This window comes from Simochromis diagramma, unplaced genomic scaffold, assembly GCF_900408965.1.
Source record: "Simochromis diagramma unplaced genomic scaffold, fSimDia1.1 OVJJ01000305.1, whole genome shotgun sequence".
In the NCBI taxonomy this organism is placed as follows: domain Eukaryota; kingdom Metazoa; phylum Chordata; class Actinopteri; order Cichliformes; family Cichlidae; genus Simochromis; species Simochromis diagramma.
This window is the reverse complement of record NW_024387169.1, coordinates 1,986,142-2,009,534: the sequence shown is the minus strand read 5'-3', so window position 1 is coordinate 2,009,534 and position 23,393 is coordinate 1,986,142. Positions and strand designations below refer to the sequence as shown.

The 23,393-nt window shown below is 42.4% G+C and overlaps 1 protein-coding gene across 5 annotated transcripts in view; it reads right to left on the bottom strand.

Annotated features, from left to right (window-relative positions):
- The window catches only part of dlgap2a (discs, large (Drosophila) homolog-associated protein 2a), a 182,140-nt gene extending 158,766 nt beyond the window's left edge, over positions 1-23,374 (bottom strand). For 3 of the 5 annotated variants that reach the window (XM_040048948.1, XM_040048943.1, XM_040048945.1), the window contains exons 1-2: positions 23,155-23,374; positions 12,378-12,902 (exon numbers count right to left, since the gene is read on the bottom strand). In XM_040048948.1, the coding sequence (XP_039904882.1) occupies positions 12,378-12,540 (163 nt within the window). In that variant the 5' untranslated portion in view covers positions 12,541-12,902; positions 23,155-23,374. The remainder of the gene's footprint in view (positions 1-12,377; positions 12,903-23,154) is intronic. The other 2 variants (XM_040048944.1, XM_040048946.1) reach the window with 2 other exon arrangements.
- Between the last annotated feature and the right edge of the window lie 19 nt (positions 23,375-23,393).

Sequence of the window (23,393 nt, the reverse complement as noted above, 5' to 3'; positions counted from 1 at the left end):
GAGTTTAACATCCAGGCATCCATGAAAACGGAATTTATGACATTTAACGGAGTTAGAAGTTAGCAGGAAGTTAGCTCGCTAGCTTCTATCTAAATACAATATAGCATGTCCTGACTGCGGGGTTTTGGAAACAAATTCAAACGTACAGCTCTGCTATCACTTCCAACATAAATGAAGACAGAAAACTAAACAGCAGTGACGTTTGTAGGGTTACTGAAGTTGGGCTAGCTGGTATATAATGATGTGCTATGTGACCGCTAGCGACACAGCTATGTTAGTATAATATAAACAAGCTAACCTTTTTTCCACTCGATAAAAGTTAATGTGAGTGTTCTCGGTGGTCAGGAACAAATGTAATCGCATGGCAGGATGCTGTAAAAGGACCAAACTTCAGCCAGGAGAACAACTGAGATAATCCATCCACAATACGAGGTTAGTCATTCATATACTGCTGCATGGGCTGGGCTGTAGTTACATCCTAAGGTTTTAAAAACTGAGCTTAAATAAATGATTAGCGGTAATAAAAGCCGAGGGAGGTCAACAGTGATCACTGACTGTTTTAGGAGCTTTTTGAGATTAAATAGAAAATACAAAACATTAAACATGTTAACAACACAAAAGCCATATTAAACGCAGACTACTTTAGGCCCGGAAGTAGGATTCGTCACGTCACCACTTAACGACCGGATAAGTTAGGAAACCAAAGGTTTGCTTTGTTGGCCTCTGTTTCAAAAACAACCTGAACTTTATTGATGGACAAAAACGTGTTTCATATACCAAATAGAAACATTTTATAACAAAACCAGGAAGAGAAAGAAGATTCACGGATGTAGTGAAGCAGGACATGTAGAGGGTTGGTGTGACAGAGGAGGATGACCTGCTGTGGAGAACTCTAAAGGAAGCAGATAAAAGAAGCAGAAGATGATAAATGTTCAAAAATGATTTGCTACAACTGCAGTACTGATGGTCTGTTACAAAATGAGAGACCAAAGAGCATTAACTACTGGATGGCACGACATTTATATCTACATTATATCCCAAAAGAAAGAACAATAGAAGAAACCAAACAAAAGCAAAGTGGTTCTATTTGGTAACACAAAAGTTAATGTATACCTATATTCAATTCTTCACTCATTTATTTTTAATACACACCAGAGAATTGAGGTAGGAACTGTGTAAGGTGTTGCTATTTGAGTTCCTGCCTTCTATTTGTTGTGGCTGATAATCAAATCACAGCTCGCAGCCAGTTCACGCCCGCTGGCTACAACTCCTCCACACATAATGTGTGTCCTCTGAAAACAAACCGATGTTGCGGTCACTGCTATTTGTCACAGCAACAGCACAAAAAAAATGTAATTTGAACTGTGGTAAAAAGCAGAAAGATAAGAATGGTGGCCGACAGGCAGAGAAAATGTTTCTTTGGGTAAAAGTTAATAGAGTGAGTTATGAGTACCTGAACGCCTGACAGAGCACACTGTGAGACAAATGTTTGCATTGACATCGACCCGTGTAGCTTTAATATTTCACTTATTCTAGAGCGCTGGCAACGGTTGCACACACACCTCAGCAAAGAGAGACAAGCGCTCATAAATGCAAAGAGACGAGACTAATAAAACACACTGTGCATAAACAGGAGAAATACAAGTGTTTGCCTGCAGCAGGTTCAGACAAACAGGTGGAGCTCGGTTAGACTCGCTCGCCAGGTGTCGGGGAGCTCCGGCCTGCCAAACGACTGCCATCTATTCAGCATAGCCGCTGTGCTAATAATGGGTGCTGAAATGGATGGCGTTGCTTTGGTGTAATTGCAGCAGTGGGAGAAACATGTTCGGAACATTGGGTACAACAACAAGACGGGCAACAGGGGAACCAAAGAGACAGAAATAGAGGTGGAAAGCACAAACGGTGATTTTTGATGTAACGTTTTCATCTAAGGCTGAACTAGGCAGCTGTTCAAGGCATAAACCTTCAATGACAAAGTAACTGGCAGAATATTTACAGTCCCATCTGGATGTTGTGGCGTGCAACTTTCTAGGCTACAGCTCAGTTTGTGCTGTAAAGAGGGGGTTCATCAAAATGTCCTTCTTTGTTTTCTGTCTCTGCTTTCAGAAATGATACCATACATGGTATATAAAAGAAAGAAGTCTCCCAGTCTAGAAAGGGAGGTACCTGAAACGTGTTCTTTATAATCACCGACCCTTTTTAAAAAAGCTTGATTGTACAGGACTCTGAGAAAATGGCACCAACGCTGACCTCAGCAAACGCATCTCTCAGTCGCTGGATTTAAGTCTGTCTGTCTCGGTCCTGAGTCTGTGGACTCAGTGGTTTTGATTATCTTATGTTTCAGGTTCATGCTTGTTGCCTTGTTCTGTTTTGTATTTAAGCTTCCTCTGTTCTGTGTCGAGCCTGCGTCCCTATACCTGCCCAAATGTTCCTTCCCTGTTGCCATGTCTGATGTGTTAGTGTTAAGCTGGTGTCTGTGTGTGCCTGTTGTATTTCCTGTTTTACTTTGAAGGTCCAGGTCTCATGTCTATGTGTTCTGTTTCGCTCTCCCCGTCTCGTCTGTGTCATTAGTGTCAGTTGTGTCTCTCAACTGTTCACTTCTGTATTTAGTGTCTAATCTTTGTAAGGACAAGAAAGACATTGTGGACAAAACAGGACACCCCCCCCATAATCTTTAGTTACAATATTATAGTTAGTTAAATAGTCTGATTGTTCAAATATGTATTTTCTTTGATTGTTGTAAAATAATGTGCGCCCCAGTCTCCAAAAATGACATAGTGCAGGAAGGGTAGTTATTCCTCCGTTACACCACAAGAGGGAGTATCCCCTAAAATGAGCAGCTCTAGCGGGAGTAAATAAGCCCAGCCACTAACCATAAGGCAGTGCGCCTGTAAGAGTTGTGTGAGACTGCAGAAGAGTGTAACGTTGTGCTATGTCTACATATATATTTGCAGATACAGTAAAGGTGAACTCACAAAGCCACACTGGTTTCAATTCATTTTAATCCAAGTGTGCAACATCTTCCTACTGCTCTGTGTCGTGTCGTACCCTCAGTTCGCTGTGTGCTCTCTCGTCATGTCCTAGTTGTTTTTTCCTAGCGTGTGCCTGTTAGCTTCTGGTTCCTGTTCCCACTCTAGTTTCTAGCTCTGCATTTGAGGTTTTGATTTGTTTTTGTAACATTTATTGTTTTTAAGAGTTTCCAGAATTAAGGTTAGTTACTAAGTTACTCCCTGTTTCTGAGTCCTACATGTTGGGTCCTTCATCCTGCCCGCCTGCACACAGCCATGACACTAACGCAGAATAATGTTCATCTTGTAAAATGTGTTTCCATTTAGAATCAAAGAGACGATATAAGAGCTTAACCATTGGTTTTAAATTGGCTACAGGTAATGATGTGTGTCCATCTTTCTGTGACGGACTGGTATTCTGTCTGAGGTAGATTACATCTTTCCAATATGTATTTACACTGATCAGACACAAAATTATGACCAGTAACACTGATCATCTCTTCACCAGGGCACCTGTTGGTGGGTGGGATATATTAGTAAAGATTATATCCTCAAAGCTGGTGTTTTGGAAGGAGGAAAAATGGGTGACGCAAGGATTTGAGTGATCTGAGATTGTGATGGGCAGACGACTATGTGGGGTGTTCCCAGTGTGCAGTGGTCAGTATCTACCAAACATGGAACAGTGGTGAACCAGCGGCAGGGTCATGGGCAGCCTGGGCTAACTGATGTGCATGGGGAGCAAAGGCTTGACCCTGTTGTCTGATCAAACAGACGAACTTCTGTAGTTTAAACTGCAGAACAAGTTCGTGCTGGTTCTGACAGAAAGGTCAGATTACACAGAGCACCACAGTGTGCTGTGCACGGGGCTGCAGACCCGTCACTGTGCCCATGCTGACAGCTGTCGAGTGCCGAAAATGTCATCAGTGGGCATGTAAACATCAGAACCGGACCACGGAGCAACAGAAGAAGGTGGGAACACCTGGCACCAGGATGCACTATGGGAAGAAAACGAAAGATGCTTTGGTCAATGTTCTGCTGGGAAACTTTGGGTCCTGCCATCAAAGTGGATGTTAGGTTGACAGGTACTGCCTACCTAAGCACTGTTACGGACCACGTACACCCTTTCATGGAAACAGTATTCACTGATGTGGGCCTCTCTCAGCAGGATAATGTGCCCTGACACAAAGCAAAAATGGTTCAGGAATGGTTTGAGGTGCACAACAACAAGTCTGAGATGTTGACTTGGCCTCCAAAGTCCCACATTTCAATTCAATCGAACAATCTGCGACATGTTGGATAAACAAGTCTGATCCATGGAGGTCCCACCTCGCAGGATGCAGATAGCACAGCATATGGATGGATAGTCGTCTCCATGTGTATATGTATGCATGGTTTCTCATTTTGGTGAAAATAAAAAATGCTGCCATAAACTGACAGTCAAGACTTCAAAATTTTGCTAGTTGTGTTTATCTTTTATGTACAGTCTTTGAATATTTCTCATCTCAGCTACATTAAGCAGGCTCTGCTTCCGAGGAGGACTGAAGTTTTCTGTTTTCTGCCCCACAATGTGATTTAAAATGATCAGGAGAGTGCCTTTTACATAAATCTTGTTAGGTTCTGCTAACCAAGGATCATGGGTTTGGTTACAGTTAAGTGGAGAAATAATAAAACGTGATTTAATAATTTAAATTAATCTATGTCAGCTATAAAATAATAAATTATGATGAAAGTAGTTATTATACTTTCTATAATATTGTTAGTGTAGCAAAAAAAAATTCTGCATTATGTTGCACTAAGCAGATAATTGAGTCAATTAATTTGATGAATGACCTTTTTTCAGTCTCAACAGTGAACTTTTAAACTCAGCGAGAGAGAAAACGATGTCCTTGCAAACAGCAGAGAGGAAGTACCAACTCTAGGTCTTTATTATTTTAAAATGCCAGCCAATAGGAAACCTGCACATAATCAGAGACAACACGACTCCACTGAGGAGAGAGCTGCACAGACAGACAGGGATGCTGAACGCTACACACATGCTGTGAAACGTTCCATTAGAGCCCAGCCTGGCGGCTTGAAGCTACTTCTCACTATCACCTCCGTGCACACACAGACTCTGGCCGACTTTCTTCAGATGATCTATCTGGTCAAGCACTACACAGATTTCTGATAAGCTTTTACAATCACCCCTCTCTGTCACCGTGTGACCCCAATTTTTTCTCAAGCTATTCCACGGAGGCATGCAGGAAGTAGGCGGCAGCTTTTCCTAAAATTTCCTTATGGAATGAAAAACGTCTATACGTGTTTTCTTTCTTCTTGCATATACAGTATTGGCCATGCTACCTGCATGCATTAAATTGAACATTAAGCATGCAATGATCGCTAATGCAGCATCAAAGTATCAGTAGTCTCACTTGTTTTATGCTTAATTATTCAGTTCATTCAGCTTCAGCAGGTATGAGTGGGAGATGCTCCCGTCTTACAGAGCAACCAGTCTCCATGCAGAGTTAAAGGTATAACTCTGTCTGGATAGAGTCGACGGCTCCATCTACGTCTCCCATTAGTTAGAATAAGGCTGTGAACTGACTGTCTGTTTGTGAGTGCAGTGTGTCATCATAAACTATGATTATGTGTGTGACTTCTGATTAAAAAGGCAAAGGAGGAAGGAGAGTTTATTAAAAGGAATTAAAGGTTTGTCAGCACAGAAACAGGGAGAACCTCCCATTTCCTTCACTTCCTGCCACCGTCATTCATCCATTAACGAGCAAGCTGGAAGTGAGTACTCAGCGTTAAATCAAAGCTTTCTCCCAGCTTGCTCATTATGTCAGGGACAAGCTGAGACAGACAGTCCACGGAGACCAGCTGTCCTCCAGTCATATACTATACAATTCAATGACAGGAGTCCCTACAGACAGATGCAGCACATACTGAAACACATTCATGCCAGGTAAGTGGGCTGCACACAGCTACACACCGAGAGTGCAACACTGTCCAATGACACAACAAATAGTATTTTTTTTCCACCATGTACATGTCGTGAAAACACGAGAGGTACTGAATAGTCAACATTTTTATATATTTATCTTTTATTAGATTAGAAAAATAAGAATTAGAGTTTCCACAATTACGGTCTGCAAATCCAGTCCCATAGTCACAGCGATCGTCGTGCTTAGCTTTTGAAAGACATACACTTCAGTGCAGTCATTGCTTGTAGAGAGCACGCATTCCAGACAGTCAGGTTTTTGGCTCGCAGTTCCTCACACAGTTAAGTAGAGGTGAGTAGTAACAGCTGGAAGAACCTTCTGCCAGCACAGTTTGGGATTTTTACTGATTTTGTTTGAGATCCTTTAAAGAATCTGCAAGTGTGCCTGTGCACAGTCTGCAGGGTCACCTAGTGGCCACTTCCTGGTGACTGTGTGAGCTGATGCCAGGGTGAAGATGAAGTTAATGAGCTCCAATATGTGAGGTGACAACTGCCAGCACAAGCAGCATGAAGTTGTCTGTAAATATTCAACACCAGAAGCAATCGCCCTGTTGCTATTAAGAACACGTTTCCATAATGTGTGCATTCAGCGCCAATACACACACACACACACACACACACACACACACACACACACACAAAGAAACTATGGCCACAGTGTGCTGAACGGCATCTTGACCACAAGACGCTGAAATGTTCCTGAACTCACAGGAACTTAAATTCAGAGTTTGCATAATGAATATTCAACTTGACCAGCATGTCCTACTTTGGAGATCTCTGACACCTCGTGGGAGACCTTCAAACAGTGGAGCCGAGTTTCCCTCTAATACATTATGTTTCTGTGTCACATTTGTTTATGATCAACTTGCTGCACGGACCGGGAGGACGATGCCAGGAGCTACAGTCTACTCCTGCAACAGTTCAGTGGCTACGCTGGGGGGAGTGCAGAGGAGGAGAGAGCAGGAGAGTGGGAGGAGGACAATGTCGAGGGTCTGGACTAACAGTAGGAAGTGGGAAAAGCTGAGGAGGGGAGATAGTGTAGGACTCATTATCATCTTGTTAAGGAATAAACATATATTGTTAATGCTTATTTTCTGATTATATTGTTTTATGTATTTTAGTAATAAAAGCTTGTAAAGCAAGGCCAGTTTGACTCAGACTAAGTGCTCAGCCAGACTGGAAAACAGGAAGTTAGTGTAGAGCTGTACAAGCATATAAATAAAAACAGGAACTAGTAACACATAAGGAGTTGTTTGTATCGAGGCTGTGTGTGACGTGTAAAGTACCAAAATAACACCTATGAGAGACACATTTTTAGCTTCTAATGTTAGAGATTCTGCAACTGGCTTTGGGCTGTGCAGGGCTCTCTCTTCCCGAAGATGATTGAATAAAGAATTATAAATGTTTTGACCACCGAGTCGGGTTTTCTCTGTTCTATCATGGGGATCAAAGAATCGGGTTTAATAATCTATAGCAGCTGAGAGTTTAGCAGGCAAGAGAAAGCTGCTGATGTCCTCCAGCACGCGCACACACGCACTTTCATATCTTAGTGAGGACATCTCATTGACATAATGCTTTCCCTAGCTACTCTAACCCTAAGTCCTAACCCTCAGCCTAAACCTAATTGTAACCCTGACACTAAAAATCACATTTTGAGCCTTCAAAGTTGTGTGATGGGCGTTTTGTTTCCATAAGTGACCGTTGGTCCCCACAAGTAAACTAGCATGCTACTTTTGTCCTCAGAAAGATGTCCAAACATGTGCACATGCACACACATGCCATCAGCATTCACTTATTAGCTCCTTTCAAAATGCAGTATTTGTATTTTTTTCCAAGTAATTTTCTCTGTGAGTTTCCTTCTGATGAGCAGGTGTGATATACAGACCTGCCATCGAGGTATCTGAGAGCCATCAGAAGGAGACAGGCTCTCCCTCGTTGTCTCGCTTTGCTGCAGATTGATATCAAGTGTGTTGAAGGACACCATGTGTGCAGCGGCCGGCTGTGCACGTGTCCAGTGTGTGTGTGCGCATTTAGGAAAACAGGCCGGGCACACTCACACGGAAAGGGACAGCCCGCCCGTTAATTACGAAAGCTAACAGAGCAGCTGCTGATTCACTCCGGTGTCAGTGAGATTCACAGCAAGACGGAGAAGCTCAGGCGGGACAAGAAGCATTAAGATGGACATGCTGTGACTCACATAAAGTGAAGAGTAATGCTATCAGCTCATGTAGTTCAGGGACTTTAGCTGTTTTAGACGGAGACGCATCAGAAACTTCTCATGCGGTGCAGATAGTTTGAACTTGAAATGTGCCCAATTTCAAGTGTACGCATGAATTTACTGTTTAGAAACTTCTCTGCCAATCGAATAACATCTTGAGTCCAAAACACTCAAAGCACTGTTTACAACAAGCCTCATTCACCCAATCATACACACATTCATACAGGTGCTGTTTGTCTTCATCTCTCTTGTACTTAGTCTGATATTTGAATACACATCCACACTCTGACGGATGCATCAGGGTTCAGTATCGTGCTCAACGATGCTTTGACATCCAGACTGGAAAAAGCTGGGAAATCGATCCTTCAACCTTCCGATTGGTAGATGACCGTACATCACCCATACATGTTTTCTATCTCAACATAACACCTGCTGTAAAGTTGGTCTGTTTTATACATGCCATGATAAAAATGATTTTCCTTACTGCTCTCAAACAAAATATGATGGGCTTGTGTGTGTTACTGCTATCAATTCATGCATTTAAAATTGTGTTTAATAAGGTAAGTGCACGTCTATATGTAGGAATATTTATTACTATTATTAACAGCTAATTTTCTACTAATAAAATGCAGAAGACTTGGGGTGAAAACTGAGAATGAGTAGTGGAAGTGTGTGTGTGTGTGTGTGTGTGTGTGTGTGTGTGTGTGTGTGTGTGTGTGTGTGTGTGTGAGTGTGAGTGTGAGAGAGAGAGAGAGAGAGAGAGAGAGAGAGAGAGAGAGTCTCGTGAAGCTCGAGGAAACTAAATATGAATGAATGCAAAACATTAAGTGTCCAAACGCTGCAAAGGCTGATAGACGTTTGTGTGTTGTGACTTTTATGTATATATTGTGCTATTCTTAGTGTATTGTCTGTCTTTGTTAATGTTTGTTTATAATGGAGCACTGTAATGAAAAATAATTTCCCCTAAGAATCAATAAAGTATTCTGATTCTGATTAGACGGGCTTCCCAGAAAGAAAGCTTTGCACAAACCTCAGTGATTGTAAAATGTTTGCAAAAGAGAGAAAAGCGAGAGCAATGCAAGACACCGTAAACATGCCATCTACAACAAAATCATCCTAAAACTCATTCAGTGGATGTGAAGATCGAACCAGTTTATGTACCAGTTGCTAAAGTCAAATATGGAGGTTTATAGAGAATTACATAAAAGGAGCGTTTAGTTACAATGCCAGAGTATGAATTGGCAAGTGTCTTTAAACCTGGGATAGTACGAGATGATAATAGGAGTACAGATATGAATGGTGAAACAGTCTCACGCTAATTAATGTCTATAAATAGGACAAATCTGTGAATGTGTGGCATAGAAATGCTGAGTGCTCATCAGCACAAGGGCTTCTGCTCATGGAGTACTGCAGGAGCAGAGGGACACGCCGATAACAGTGAGAGTCTCAGATTACGATAAGCCTCATCCTTCCAGCTTCTACGCACCGGCTTTCACCGAGCAGAAGCCGGGGACAGATGAGAAAAGTGTTTCTGAGGACGAGGTGGATTTCCACAAGGAGTGAAACCGCCCAGGAGAGGGCGCCCCTCGCTCAGTGAAGTATACCAGAGCTGAGCGCATGCACCAGGACACGAAAACACACATACACACAGTGCAGCATCTGTGTTGGAGATATCAGTCTTTTTATGGGCATTACTTCCTCCTCGAAACATTCGCCCTTCTTACTCTGTGCTCTCCTAATCCAAGCCCTACACTGAGTGTTTCCACTCACGCTGCTCCTCAGGCGGCCCGACTCAGTACGGACAAACTCACTGGAGAGCGTCCTCACTCAGTGCCTGTATTCATTTATGCCATCTGTTTAGCATATGCAATCACACTAGTACTACATCGTCCTGTCGCTAGAGAGATGACAAAATACAGTATCGTCTACTGGCACCTTGTGTTGCCATGGAAACAGGATGCCAAGGTAGACATTAATCTGCAAAAGCTCTGACTCGCATTTGAGATGGAACCTGTGGCTGAATGATCGGTGAACTTTGGTGGAGGTGCTTCTCAGAAAATCTGAGGTTTGTTGATGTGGCGCCGCCGAGGATTCAGGAGAAGCGCTCTGCACTGTGTCTTCTTGACAGCGCCATCTTTCAGAACGAAGACATTTGCAGAGAAAGGCAATGACTTTTTTTCTGTGTGTGAATTTTGTTTTGTGTTTTTTATGAAATGGAGTTTTTTTTTTGGGGGGGGGGGGGGGGGAAGTAATACTGTTGTCAAGGTACTGTAGACACACAAACACAGATGCAAACATCATGAAATGAACTCTGTATCCCAGACAAGTGTCTCTGGAACCCTCAGTGAAAAGGTTTCAGAGATATCCATATTTATAAGGTTATTTTAATGTGTGCTCACTCTGTCAGGACACCTTGTTCTAAGACCAGCGCATAGGTTTGTCCCGGGGGTCCTCCACATTCACGCGGTGATTGCAAGCAACTAACAGCAACTTATTAAGATGTGGACGTTGACTCTTTTTTAAAAAAAAAAAAAAAATTTCCCTAATATAAAAAGAGGGCTGCCACATGCCTGCAAGCATCACCTATCTGGCATCCTTTGAGCAAGGAGATCCTGTGGATGAGAGTGGAACATTTATGCTCAGAATAAAACTACAACTAGTGGTTCACAGGTTTGTAAACTTCCTTATCTGCTTAAGTGCAGATAATCTTGTCTATATGGACCATCAAACATTAATTTCACGCTGCAACAAATCACTCACAGCGATCAGCTACAACTCAGGCCATCAGCTGAAAGTTGTACGTTGCCAGGTCTCTCTTTCCCCAAGGTTGCTGTGCCCTCGCTCTACTCTTAAGCACGTGTGTCCCACCCAGTGTTGGTCAAGTTACTTGAAAAAAGTAATCAGTAACTAATTACTGATTACTTCCCAAAAAAAAGTAATCCCGTTACTTTACTGATTACTTATTTTCAAAAGTAATTAATTACTTAGTTACTTTTTAAAAACACGATTTACAACCTGAAGAGGTGATAAAGCGATAGATCTTTCAGCCCAATTCTACTTTTTCTGCATAATCCATCATACAAAATGTAATCAAATGGAAAAGTCCCTTTTTAAAACTTGTTTTATTAGTTTTAATCTTTTAACTTTATGCATCAAGCAAAAATTAAATTATATGCAACATTCTCTGACTGGAAGAAATTAGTTTAATATTTAAACCTATTTTCTGCACATTCCAGCACATATTTTTTTTGTGTGTGTGTGTGTGTGTTTACACTCACTCTTTCAAATAGATGCAAGTAAAACACAGCAGAAAATAAATAAAATCAAAGACTCAGCGGTCCTTTTGCTCTATTTTCACCTGTAAAGCAGGAGTAGGGTAAGCGGAGGTTTACCCTGGTGCAGGTGTGCCGCAGCGGTCAGTGGAAGGATACGGCAGTTTCTCTGTGAATTTCCCATTACGTTGTTGTGCACTCGGTGCTTGATTGGAAGTTTAGGGGGTTTTTTCGCTGTAAAAAGAAGTTTTCTTCCCACGCACAATGCTAATGGACGCTAATGTTTTTGTCACTTTTTATGGAATCAAACTTAAAGTAAGGTCAGTACTTCCACGCTTTAAACGCTGCACGCTCATACTCTCTCCCGTACTCGATATATGATCCACTGTTGATCTGCACACAGCTGTTGTCACGAACGTCGCACTTGCTTACCTCACTGTCATGAGACATTCTTGCAAAAAAAAAAAAATATATATATATATATATATATATATATATATATATATCACGGTTTTAGTAACGCAGCGTTCCTACGGGAAAGTAACGGTAATCTAATTACCGTTTTTGCAATAGTAATCCCTTACTTTACTCGTTACTCGCAAAAAAGTAATCGGATTACAGTAACGCGTTACTGCCCATCTCTGGTCCCACCTTGAAAAGTCGGGCAGGTAGCTTTCGAGCCATGTGTCAGACAAACAGAAGGTACAAAGTGCATAACAGCAGAGGGAGTTGATGTTAACGTGTCAAAATGTCCACGGCGCTGATAAATTCACATCAGAGTAGCACTAACGAGCTTTTGTTAGTGGGATGCATGTGCATGCAGTCTCGGTGCAGTCGAAGGAAAAAACGCACACAGAGGTAGAAGAAAAGTCATTATTGTGAAAGCTGCGGCCAGGTACCTGAGTATATCTCCCTGCTCTTCAATTTCATCAGCAACCTCTTCACACCTGCAACGATGTGAAGAAGCCCATCACCATCACACGTTCCAACAACTGCTCCCCCAACTTTTCCCTTCCCTCGGGCATGTAGGTAGAGAAAGTTAATCCACACAGAGAACCCCATCAGATCTGACACATGTTAATGTTGCTAGGGGTAGCAGTGAGGTGGGAAAAGAATAATTTAATGTAAGAAGGATAAAGTGAGCAGTTTGTGGCCAAACAGTGAGGTCAGGGCAGGTCAACACTATGTGAGAAACATGGTCAGCGCCGAGATGTAGAGCACGCAGACAAATATGACCCGCCCACTGAGTCTCCATTCCCCGGGATCACAGCCTGCTCATTACTCTCACAGACTGGCTCTCGCCTTCTATCTCAGCACTGTGTGTGAGTGGTGTCATTAGTGGAGAGGGGGACATCTGTTAGGTCCTTACCTGCGTTCCTGTCTGGTAAGATACAGCAATGCTTCTGCAGTATGCCTGGCAACACCTTCCAGGAAACAACAGAAGAAGAGCAGAAGAGATGGAAAAACGTTAATATCACAACAGCTCAAAGCAGATAAACAACTCAGGGCTCAGCGGAAATGCACTGAGCCATGCTGAGACCCACAATTACAGAGAAGCAACAGATACCCATTTCTCACATCATTAGCATCAAAAGGAGCAGCTCCCACATTTATCTGCAACCTTTCTTCTGCAAACTGTGGGAGGTTCATTTTAAGCTCTGAGTCAACAGTGGAGGTGCAGAAACATTAAGGTAAAGAGTGGCAGTGGGATCGGTGAATCCGACACCAATAGGAGCTCTGCTCCACCGACGTCTGTTCCACAAGGTTTTAGCAGCCATTGCTATACAATAACCAATTATTAGATTGCTCCAAAGCCCGAGGCTGTTATCTAATCAATAATTTCTGCCAACAATCTATTCTGTGAGGATTCACCACAAATTTAATCGATTCAGATTTTATCTGAACTTCGAATGTTTTGCTATCATCTCCCGTCCTCTGTCAGTGACCGTTTTGTTCTTGGGAAACGCTGCTGAATCATTTGTGTGCAGACCTGAAAAATCACTGGGTTTTGTAATGATAACAGCTTTGTTCAGCTGCGACACTGAATATCATTACAGGCATTATTATTGCATGATTTCTATCCGGAAAAAAAAGCTCTTGGAATGTAAACAAAACCTGAGATTCGGCGGTGACTCAGCAGGTCCCATCAGTCTCTTTTTGTCTTTGCATCTGACTGACAGGCTGATTGTTACCTGAAATGGCTTTAACAGTCGACAGGCCTCTTCTTTATTTCTTCAGCTCTATTTTTTCCTTGTCATTATGTTAACATCCCTTTACATTTGCGCTCACTCGTTATCTCGGGCTGCTCTGTCTCGCAGAGTTATTTCACTCTGCTTTGGGACTGAACAAGCCAGATCAGATAAATGTTCTTTTTAATTAAATGGGGGAGCATATATAAAGGTACTTGAAGAAAAGCGAGAAAAGCCTGAAAAATAGAAACGAACCCTTCTAGCTCATCTGTAGGAGACAGCAAGAAGACACTACATCATCCATCCAAGAGCAGAGCAGCAGACCTACTCTTATCTTGGAAACTCACTTACTGCTAGCAGAGCAAAGGTAGGCATGTCCTAATTATCTGCATCATTACAAACACTTAATTTTGGATTTTCAATCAAAAACATTACTTTCTGAAATAACCTGAACATGTATCTCCAAAAATAAACATTTCCAGTCCACCAACACCAAAATTATTGTAATGTTCAGCGATTCTTCACACAAATTATTTAAAAACAGAAAAATGAACAGTTAACATGTGAGAACTGAGGTTTACATACAGTAAGCAGAATAAGTATTGAACACCAATTTTCTAAGGAAATATATTTCTAAAGGTGCTGTTATCATGACACTGAATGTCAGTAACAACTCGACCAGTCCACACACGAAAAGAAACCAAACCACAGATAAAAATAAGAAATGGCACAGGGGGAAAGTGCTGAACACAAGAAGAAAGGGACATCATGAATTCTTTGAGCTGTTAGATAACAATCCTGCCACTTAGTGCAAATGACTATAATCTGGTTCAGTCCTTAAAACAGGTGTTTCATTACCAAAAAACATCCCATGATGGGTAAAACCACTGAACTCTCTCAAGACCTTTGCAGCTTTATTGGTAAAAAGCATACTGATGGCACCGGTTACTGGTTTCTAAACTACTGAAGGTTTCAGTGAGCGCTGCTGGGGCCATAATCTGGAAGTGGAAAGAACATCATTTCCCCTTAAACCGAGCACGAGCAGCAACTCCCCGCAAGATTTCAAACAGAGTGATCAAGAGAGTCCAGGAGACGGGGAGCACCTGTGGCTACAGAAAGACCTCAGTCAGCAGGTACAATTATTTCAAAGTAAAAAAAAAAAAGAAGTAACACACTCAGCCACCATGCCTGTACGCACACTCACTACACAAGACTCCACTGCTGAAAGGAAAGCATGTGTTTAAAGTTTGCTGAACAACATTTAGACATGCCTGAGAGTTCAGTCTGGTCAGATGAGACCACAACTGAACATTTAGATGCAAAATTTTTGAAGGTGAAAGGGCGCTGAATACCACCCCAAAACACCAACAGGAAAGCTTGGAGGTGGGGGCATCATGGTGAGGGGCTGTTTTCCAGCATACAGCACTGACACGCTGCGTATAATTGAAGGAAGGATGAATGGAAAAATGTACGGAGACTAAAAATCTGCTTCATCTAACAGGATGATGAAGATGAAACGAGCTGCTGAAATGGCCGAGCCGATCACCTGACCTGACTCCAACTGAGAATCCATGGAGAACTGCAGCAACCTGCAGACTGTGTGGAAGAACGAGCCAAAAAGCACACCTGAGCTGAATGTGTGTGACTCGTTACTCCTTACAGGAGGGGAAGCTGTTATGACCAACAAAGCGTTTTGTGCAAACACATAACTTCATTCATGGACATCTATGGTTTGATTTTTTTCTATGGATGTGGATTAGATGGGTTGTTACAGACATCCGGTGAGAATTTAACGTCAACATCAGCTTTAGAAATATATTTACTTTGAAAATTGGTGACGTGTTCAGATCGTACTTTACCCGTTGTAGATGATGGATGAGGAATGTTTCATCAAAGAACTATGACAGGGCTATAAACACACATGGTAATTAGGGAGATGGGAAACACCAGGGAATGCAGCTGCAACTAATCAGACAACGGAAGCAAATCCAAACCCAACAGACACAAGAGGGACAATGCACAGGAAACACCGCGAGGCTGGGTAAACTGGAAGAATACAATAAACACAACAGTACGTGAAATGACAAAATAACTGAGAACCCAACAAAAAATGGAAGATCTAAAAGACCAGATACAAATAATAATGCCATCAAATAAAGCATAAGAACCTACAGAAGCACTACGAAAAATAACAAGAACTGAATAACCTGGAAATGAAATACTGGCAAACCAGGGATGACCTACAAACTGTGGACTTACAAACTGCTCATGACAGTTATTTTACTGTGTACATGCGACTGTAGTTTGTCCTGCTGAACATATATTCAGCTCAGACTGAAGTCTCCGTAATCCAGGTTCTGCACGTAAAAGTGGGAAAGAAAGTTCAGATATAAATGGATAGCTCTGCAGAGATTATGACAGAATTATTGGTTTGCATTACCCAAAACAGCTGCATGATGCACAGATTTAACTAATGCTGGGAGCTGGCTGCCTGGCAGAGACTCGCTCTGGAGGAGGGTGGAAAACAAGCTGTCAGGGACACTCTTGGTACTCGCTTCTCATTTACGCTTTAAAAGGATTGGAGTCGGGAAACAAGTCATCGAATTTCACAAACCAAAACGCGTTAGGCATCTGTTTGTTTGTCTTTTTAAGCTTGTGTTGAGATGAACGCAAGAGAGGATTTATGTTCTGTGTTTTAGGAAGACAGATTTACACACAGCAGAACAATCCCACGGACACGTGTAACTGGGGCAGCTGCAAAAAACACACGATCGATAATCAGGTTTCGTACAAACATTTGAATAGCCGGTCTGAATTCAAGCCAGCGCCAAACATACATTATAAAAATAACCTTAATTAGATAAAAGCCAGGTAATTATAATCACGTGTTACATCAATTATTTCATTTGTTTTACAGCTTGCTTCAGTCAGAGGAAAGACGCTGTCCTCAAGACTACAGGCCTAATCCTGTGCATGAGTCCTCAGTCCCCACTGAGACATAAAAAGCCTCAATTGGCTCAGTTTTTATAACAACCAGCTCTGTGGAGATGATTTAAGCTCTAAAATCAGTCGATGCTTTCACTTGATCATTTTTTTCATAAAATCATCTAAAACTCCACGAGATAATCAGGTTATAATAACAGAAAAGAGTGAATTTATAGACAGTAGAAATCCTTCCTACAGAAACACACTGTGCATCTGTTCATTTTGGGAGGTTTTTCTTTGGTGTGTCTGTTTGTTTTCATGTCTGCATGATGGGAAAAACAGAGCTTCTCTTTAAACCTCAAGCTTGTTGATTTAAATATAGTTTCACGTCTAGGACAAAGCAGACACAGAGCTACGTGCCTCCTCTTACAAAGGCATACTTTACAGCGTTAAAGCACTGATGAGACAGTGGCAGAAGAAGAGAGAAATAACCAAATGCATGCTCATTAACTGAGATGAACAATCAAGTAGACCAACTCAGGTGAGTCACTCACCACCCAGCATCCGTGGAGAAACTTTCTTCTTTGATATCAGCTCTCTGTGAATGACCCCAGGACTTAAAAGTACTGTCATTTATCTGGGAGATTGTTTTGTCTGATGCTGATGGAGCCTACGTCACGAGAACAGAGGATGTGAACTAGCTTTCATAATTGACTAAAAGTATAGTTATGAAATCAGAAAAGTTGACCTAAACAAGTCTTAATCTAGACTGTGACCTGGATGACTCAGAACCTGCACAGACAAAAACAAGTCTGAGCTTTACTGCTGAACTTCTACTTTTCTCCTCCACACTGGGAGCCGTGTACCCTACAACCTGTCAGCTCACAGCGGCTGAACCGGGCTGGTGTACGTGCCTCCAAACAGGTCAGGCTCCAGCGCACCACTGTCATTTCATTCTTCTGCTCGTGATCTGAGGCTGACCATGTCAAAGAGCACTGAACTACTCTTAACCTAATGCTGCAAGACTCACTACCTTTAGTACAGGCAGTTATCACAAGTGGCAGAAAATATATAACAGAAAATCTTGCCGCCTGCTGCTGAGGGACAGAGTGCAACCCATGGCGAGCTAATGGAGATCTGAGCAGATAGACGGGAAGCAGACTCACTCCAGCCCATTTCAAAGCTCTGCCTGAACACTGTCTGCTCGCTTTCCATCTGGTTAAATGCAGCGGTGCACAGGCTGAGCAGATGATAAGGTCTGCACCTCCCAGCAGTGGCTTTTAGGACACACACAAACATGCAGCATATTTAAGACTCCTTCCAGTGTAATGAAGTCCAAGTAAACAACACATAAAGTCAGGTCACAGAGCTGAATCAACAGCAGTTTCAGCAGAAACGATTTGTTTTATAGCAATAGTTTTATTAGAGGAGAGTGCGGCTGTTTGAACAAAGTATGAAAGTAGCTTCATTCTGCTGATGTTTTTTATCACTGGTGGTAGGATACATCAGATTTCATTATACATAAATAAAGCATAATTGTCCCCTTGTTGAGCTAGTAATAATTCTTATTATATTATAATAATATATCTATTTATTACTACTACTATTATTATTATTATCTATTTGTTGTTATTATATGTTTAAGACAGGATTTACCACGGTTCAGAATATCTCTGCTTGTTTGCCCACAAACTCGTCCTACACCATCAGGAGCTGAGCTACCAAACTGGGCACACAGGTGCATCGTCTGCCCCTGACGGTTCTTATCTATAGCAGACATTATTACATCATCATTATGCCTAACAGCCACCTCCCTCTTCAGCTGCTCCCTTAAGGGGTCGCCACAATGGATCACCTGCTTCCATCTCACACTATCTCTGGCACACCAACACTCTGCATGTCCTCCATCAACACATCCATGAATCTTCTCTGAGGACTTCCTCTTCTCCACCTGTCTTGCAGCTCCATGTTTAATATCTCCACCAACCCTCCTCTGCATGTGTCCAACAATCACCTTCCAACAAGCTAAAATGACCTTTGAATTATGCATGACATCATCATGTTGCCTAGCAACCACCTAACAAATGGCCATGTCCACGTTATGTTAATTCATGTATTCAGCAGGTTACTTAGTCACTTCTATCCACACAAGCCTGATATGGTATAAACTGTAAATAATATAGTTAAAAGCTCCCTGTGATCACATCAGTAGATATCACATGTATCATATCATACACTCAGATATTTCAGCTAAATTAACAATAAAGCACTGTTACAGCAAAGCGACCTTCACTTTGCTACTTCAGGGTGAAGTTAGTGGCACCAGAGAGGAAAACATGTAAATGAAAAGTAAAAGGCGGGGCCAGAAAAACAGGCACCAACTGCAGGGATGTGTTTGCAGGGTCAGATGAAGGACAAAGCTTTATATAGATATATAAAACAGGCTTTGATACCTTTACGTGAAATGTAAATAAGTCGGTATACGAGAGCAGATGTATGGCAAAGACTTCTGATGTAAAAGCACAGAGTCAGCCTGTGGGTGTCAGAAAGCCCGACAGAAAGACGCCATCCGAAATATCATAAAACTAATCTGACAAAAAAAAGATTATAGCTTTGCTTCTGCTTACTTTAAATCCAGCTTAACTTACATGAGATGTTTCTTTTACTTTACACTATAAATTTCACTGTAAACATCAGACTAAACTTTTCTTAGCATTAAGTTATCATTTAAGCACCGAGCACCTGGAGAACAACTCTCCAGAGGTGAAAACAACACGATGCAGAGTAATCACGGCATGAATTGTCAGGTGTTGCTGTGTGCAGGGAATAGGACCCGAGGTGCAGACACTCGGAGGGAAAACTTGAACTCAAAACAGCTTTAATGCTAAACTCAAATGTAACATAACTGGAAATATCAAAATAAACTTACACCAGAAGACTGAAAGAACACACAGCTAGATAACCGGTAGATCACGACACGGACACAGCGAAACACAGGGCTTAAATACACAGAGGGAGCAATCAGGGAATGGGTAACAGGAGGGAAACATAGCTGGGGCAAATCAGGCCTAACAAGACAAGGGCAAGCAAAACCAGATACATTAACATTAGACATGGACCTTCAAAATAAAACAGGAAACATAACACAGACTGAACTAAAGACACAGACTCACATGCAGGCACTGCAACAGAGGGAACAAAGACATGGGACCAGGGCAGACAGGCACTGACTGGACACGGGGATATAGCAACTAAGGATAACACAGAGACATAAACCATAAGACAGAACTCTAACGAAGAAACCAAAGAATAGAAATGATAAATAATACAATAAACTCAAAACCCTGGGTCAACGACCCAGGCATCCTAACATGAATAGCCTACAGCATCCACTGCTCCTCTGTCTCGCTCTGTCTGCAGACCTGCGTTTGGAGTATTTGCAGCAAAGCAACTTAAAAAGAAAATCTGAGCAGCCCGGGTTTAGAAACATATCCTAACAGCTTCACCACACGAAACTTTTTCTGGCTCTTAATCAAAATCCTTAAACTTTGTCCCAGTTAAAACTCGCTCTGCCTTGATTGTCCTTCATTAATGTCGGGTGCTTTTTTTCCAGCTGATATATTCAAGTTCACTGCTCGGTGAAAAAAGGCCCGATAAAGATTTGGTTGTAAAGGACTTTGGCCAGCTGTAATGGTTCCACACTCCACAGGCGAGACCAGTTGAAATGGGATGGTGTGATGCTCTTGCATTACTGTGAGATTTTATATTATGACAGAGTGTTAACACAAGAGGTCTTTGAGGAAATATTTATAATTCCATTTAGAGCATGAGATGATTTACTTTTGTCTCTAGTCAAAGAGTTTCAAAGGCGCACAGCTGACAAGAGACACAGCCGCTCGACTCTCTGCTCGGCAAACTCTCAAAGGACAACCTTTAGAAATCGTCATCAGTGCTGATATCAAACTATTTCTATTTACCGCTAGAGAGAAAAGGTCACTCCGGACACCGGCTCGCCATGCCTGAGGGCTACACGTCGGTACAGTAGCACTGGGAGAATTCAGGGACGCCCGTCTGTACGCGTTATCCCACCACAGCACAAAGGTGATTAAATGACTGCGGCTGCTTTGCAGGTATGCACAGATATCCCCAGACACAAAGGACTCACACACACAAACACACACACACACACACTTGGATCTCATGCCTCATGTTTTATATTCATAAAGCAGCGTCTCATCCATCCCCTGCACTCACTCTGCATCCCTCTACTCAAGCCAAAACTATTACAGGTTCATTCACAAAATGAACTGAGGTATAAAAACTGAGGCAAACACATGGAAAGAAGTTGGATTTGTGTGCACGGGCTGGTAAGAGAAAGTCTTAAAGTGAGAGAAAATGCTGGGACATGCAGGGGGAAGCAGAAACACATCCGTCACAGAGAGCGGATGAATAAGAAAAGAACCTCCTGAATGTTTCAACGTTTACTTTCAGTCACACTGGTCTACATTCATCGCTGCTCTTCTGCCTCTGCGTTCACCAAAATGACATCACTGCATGCAGAAATGCAACGTTTGAAGTTTGTGCTGCATCTTCAAATAGATTATGAGAGCCTTATCGTGTCACTGCCAAGGAGCCAAAGTCCACACGAGCCACTCTTTTGTGTGGGCGCAGAAGCGGGTGCACGCTTGTGCATGCAAGCAAAAAAAGAAAAAGCGACCTTCAATTTTCAAAGTGCTTCTGGGAGGAAAACAGTGTCAGTTTCCAATTACTTTTTTAAAAAATGCAGGCAGTGGATTTTAATTAGGCACCCTGCTTTTTAAGTGAAGAAATTGCCTGTTAGGATGAGTAAAGATTTCTCAGTGAATCATCGAGCTCTAATTGAAGGGCTGAATTGTCGCCGGGTAAAGCAGAGGTGGCGGTGTGAATGGGGTAAAAGGTGGGGAAGTGACATGTCATTTTTCAGTCCAGGCCTTACAGTGGCGACCTTACATTTCTCATCTGCCACCAGCCAGGACGGACAGGTAGGACAGACGATATATGGTTATGGTTAGATACTGCGATCCACATGCAAATCTGCACACAAACAGATACTGACACTTGCATTTCATGCAGTTAGTTTGGTGTCACACCGCTTGCTATTTTCAATGAGAGAACACGGGGCGGTTTGCAAAGACCCCACATAAAACATTCAAAAATCACATTTTCCACATATGGCCTGCTATACTATGCAATGCACAGACCTTCAGCTCTTTATCTTACACATCAGTGTCTCACCCAAGAAGCTGTGTCACTGAAGGAAGACTAGCTGACCGCTACTGTCTAAAAATAAGTGCTTTTGTATTATTGAGCAGGACAGGAGCGTCCTGGTAAAACTTTTAGCCACTTGTGCGAACAGCGGTGACTCCATTGAGCTTCTGAAGCATTCCAATGAACATGGTCCCCTATTTTTAGCACCTCTGTGATTATGATGTCTGACTATGTGAGCGCTGGCAGCCAGCACTTTGTCACTCACAGCGTGTGCTGAGTAGTCTGCATTTGCTATGGATTCAGCAGCAGTGTCGAAGCGGGCATCCTATACAACTTTCCTTCTTTTTGTGCTGCTCAGTCAGTGGAATCTGTCAGAGCTAAGACGTCAATACTTGCGGCTGCACTGAGTCTTAAACAACATCATTTGTCAATGTACACTGAGAGTGATGACAAGCTTCTTTTTTTGCACAAACATGCAGTTAGCAAGTTCTTTTTTCAGCATGGCCAGCGCTGTTAGAGGATGACTGCTACACCACGAGCAGCCTGCAAATCTTACTACTTGTTCATTAAGAGGGCTTGCAGGAGGTGTTTATGTGCTATTCAGTGTGTTGTTCACTGCAAGGAATTATGCAACATGTTTACCTAAATCAGCATAATTTACTACAGAGTAAACTCATCCATTGGCTCGTTTTTTTGCAAGCTTTTTGGAGCTTCACTATCATTCAGGGTTGCCAGTGTCGGGCTTTGGCTCTGTCAGACACAGTCAGTGAAGCTCATCCACCCACAGAGATGGCAGTCAGCATGGCACATACAGTACTACGTGACAGTGCACAAAAGGAGGAGTCTGGCTGAGATCAAACCTGACACAATATCTGTTTGAGAAGTTATCCTAAGCTTTTCTTGCCTGAAGTGCTCTTCGTGCAAGCCTCCTCAGGGATAAATGCAAGTGGAATGACATGCGAGAGCTATAGCAGAGGAGCAGTGATCAGATTCCACATGCAAAGCATGCAGAAATCATATTATACTTGGGCAACTGTAATCAGTGGTCATGATTAAGCAAACCAGCACTGTGACACTTAATATACTTTAAAAATAATAAGAAGAAAGAAAGCCAGCCGCTTAAAAGTCCCACACTTCTAAGAAAACCTTGCTACTGAACTGCTCACACACACACACCTATTTGTCATCACTGCATACATTTTCCCATTTACTGTAAGATGACTGTATGCCACGTTTGAATGCTGCACACTGTCACATTTCATGACTTCAATGTGTGCTGAAAGATTAAGAAAAGAGAGAGACAGGGAGGAAATACCTTTTTCAGAGCTGACATTCTAGGTGGATCCTCCTCTTGCAAAGCCCGTTCACATGCTGAGGTCCCAAGCCAAGTTTGATGGGTGCGCAAATCTGAACTCAGCCCGGTGCTGATGCTGAGCCATGAGGCGCCTGTTTAGTATTCTCATCTCGCCTGCACCCCGTCCTACAGCTGGCTTGGTGTGCGCACGCCCAAGCCGCTGTTATTACAGCTTTCAAACGCAGGGGGCGCTGTAGCCC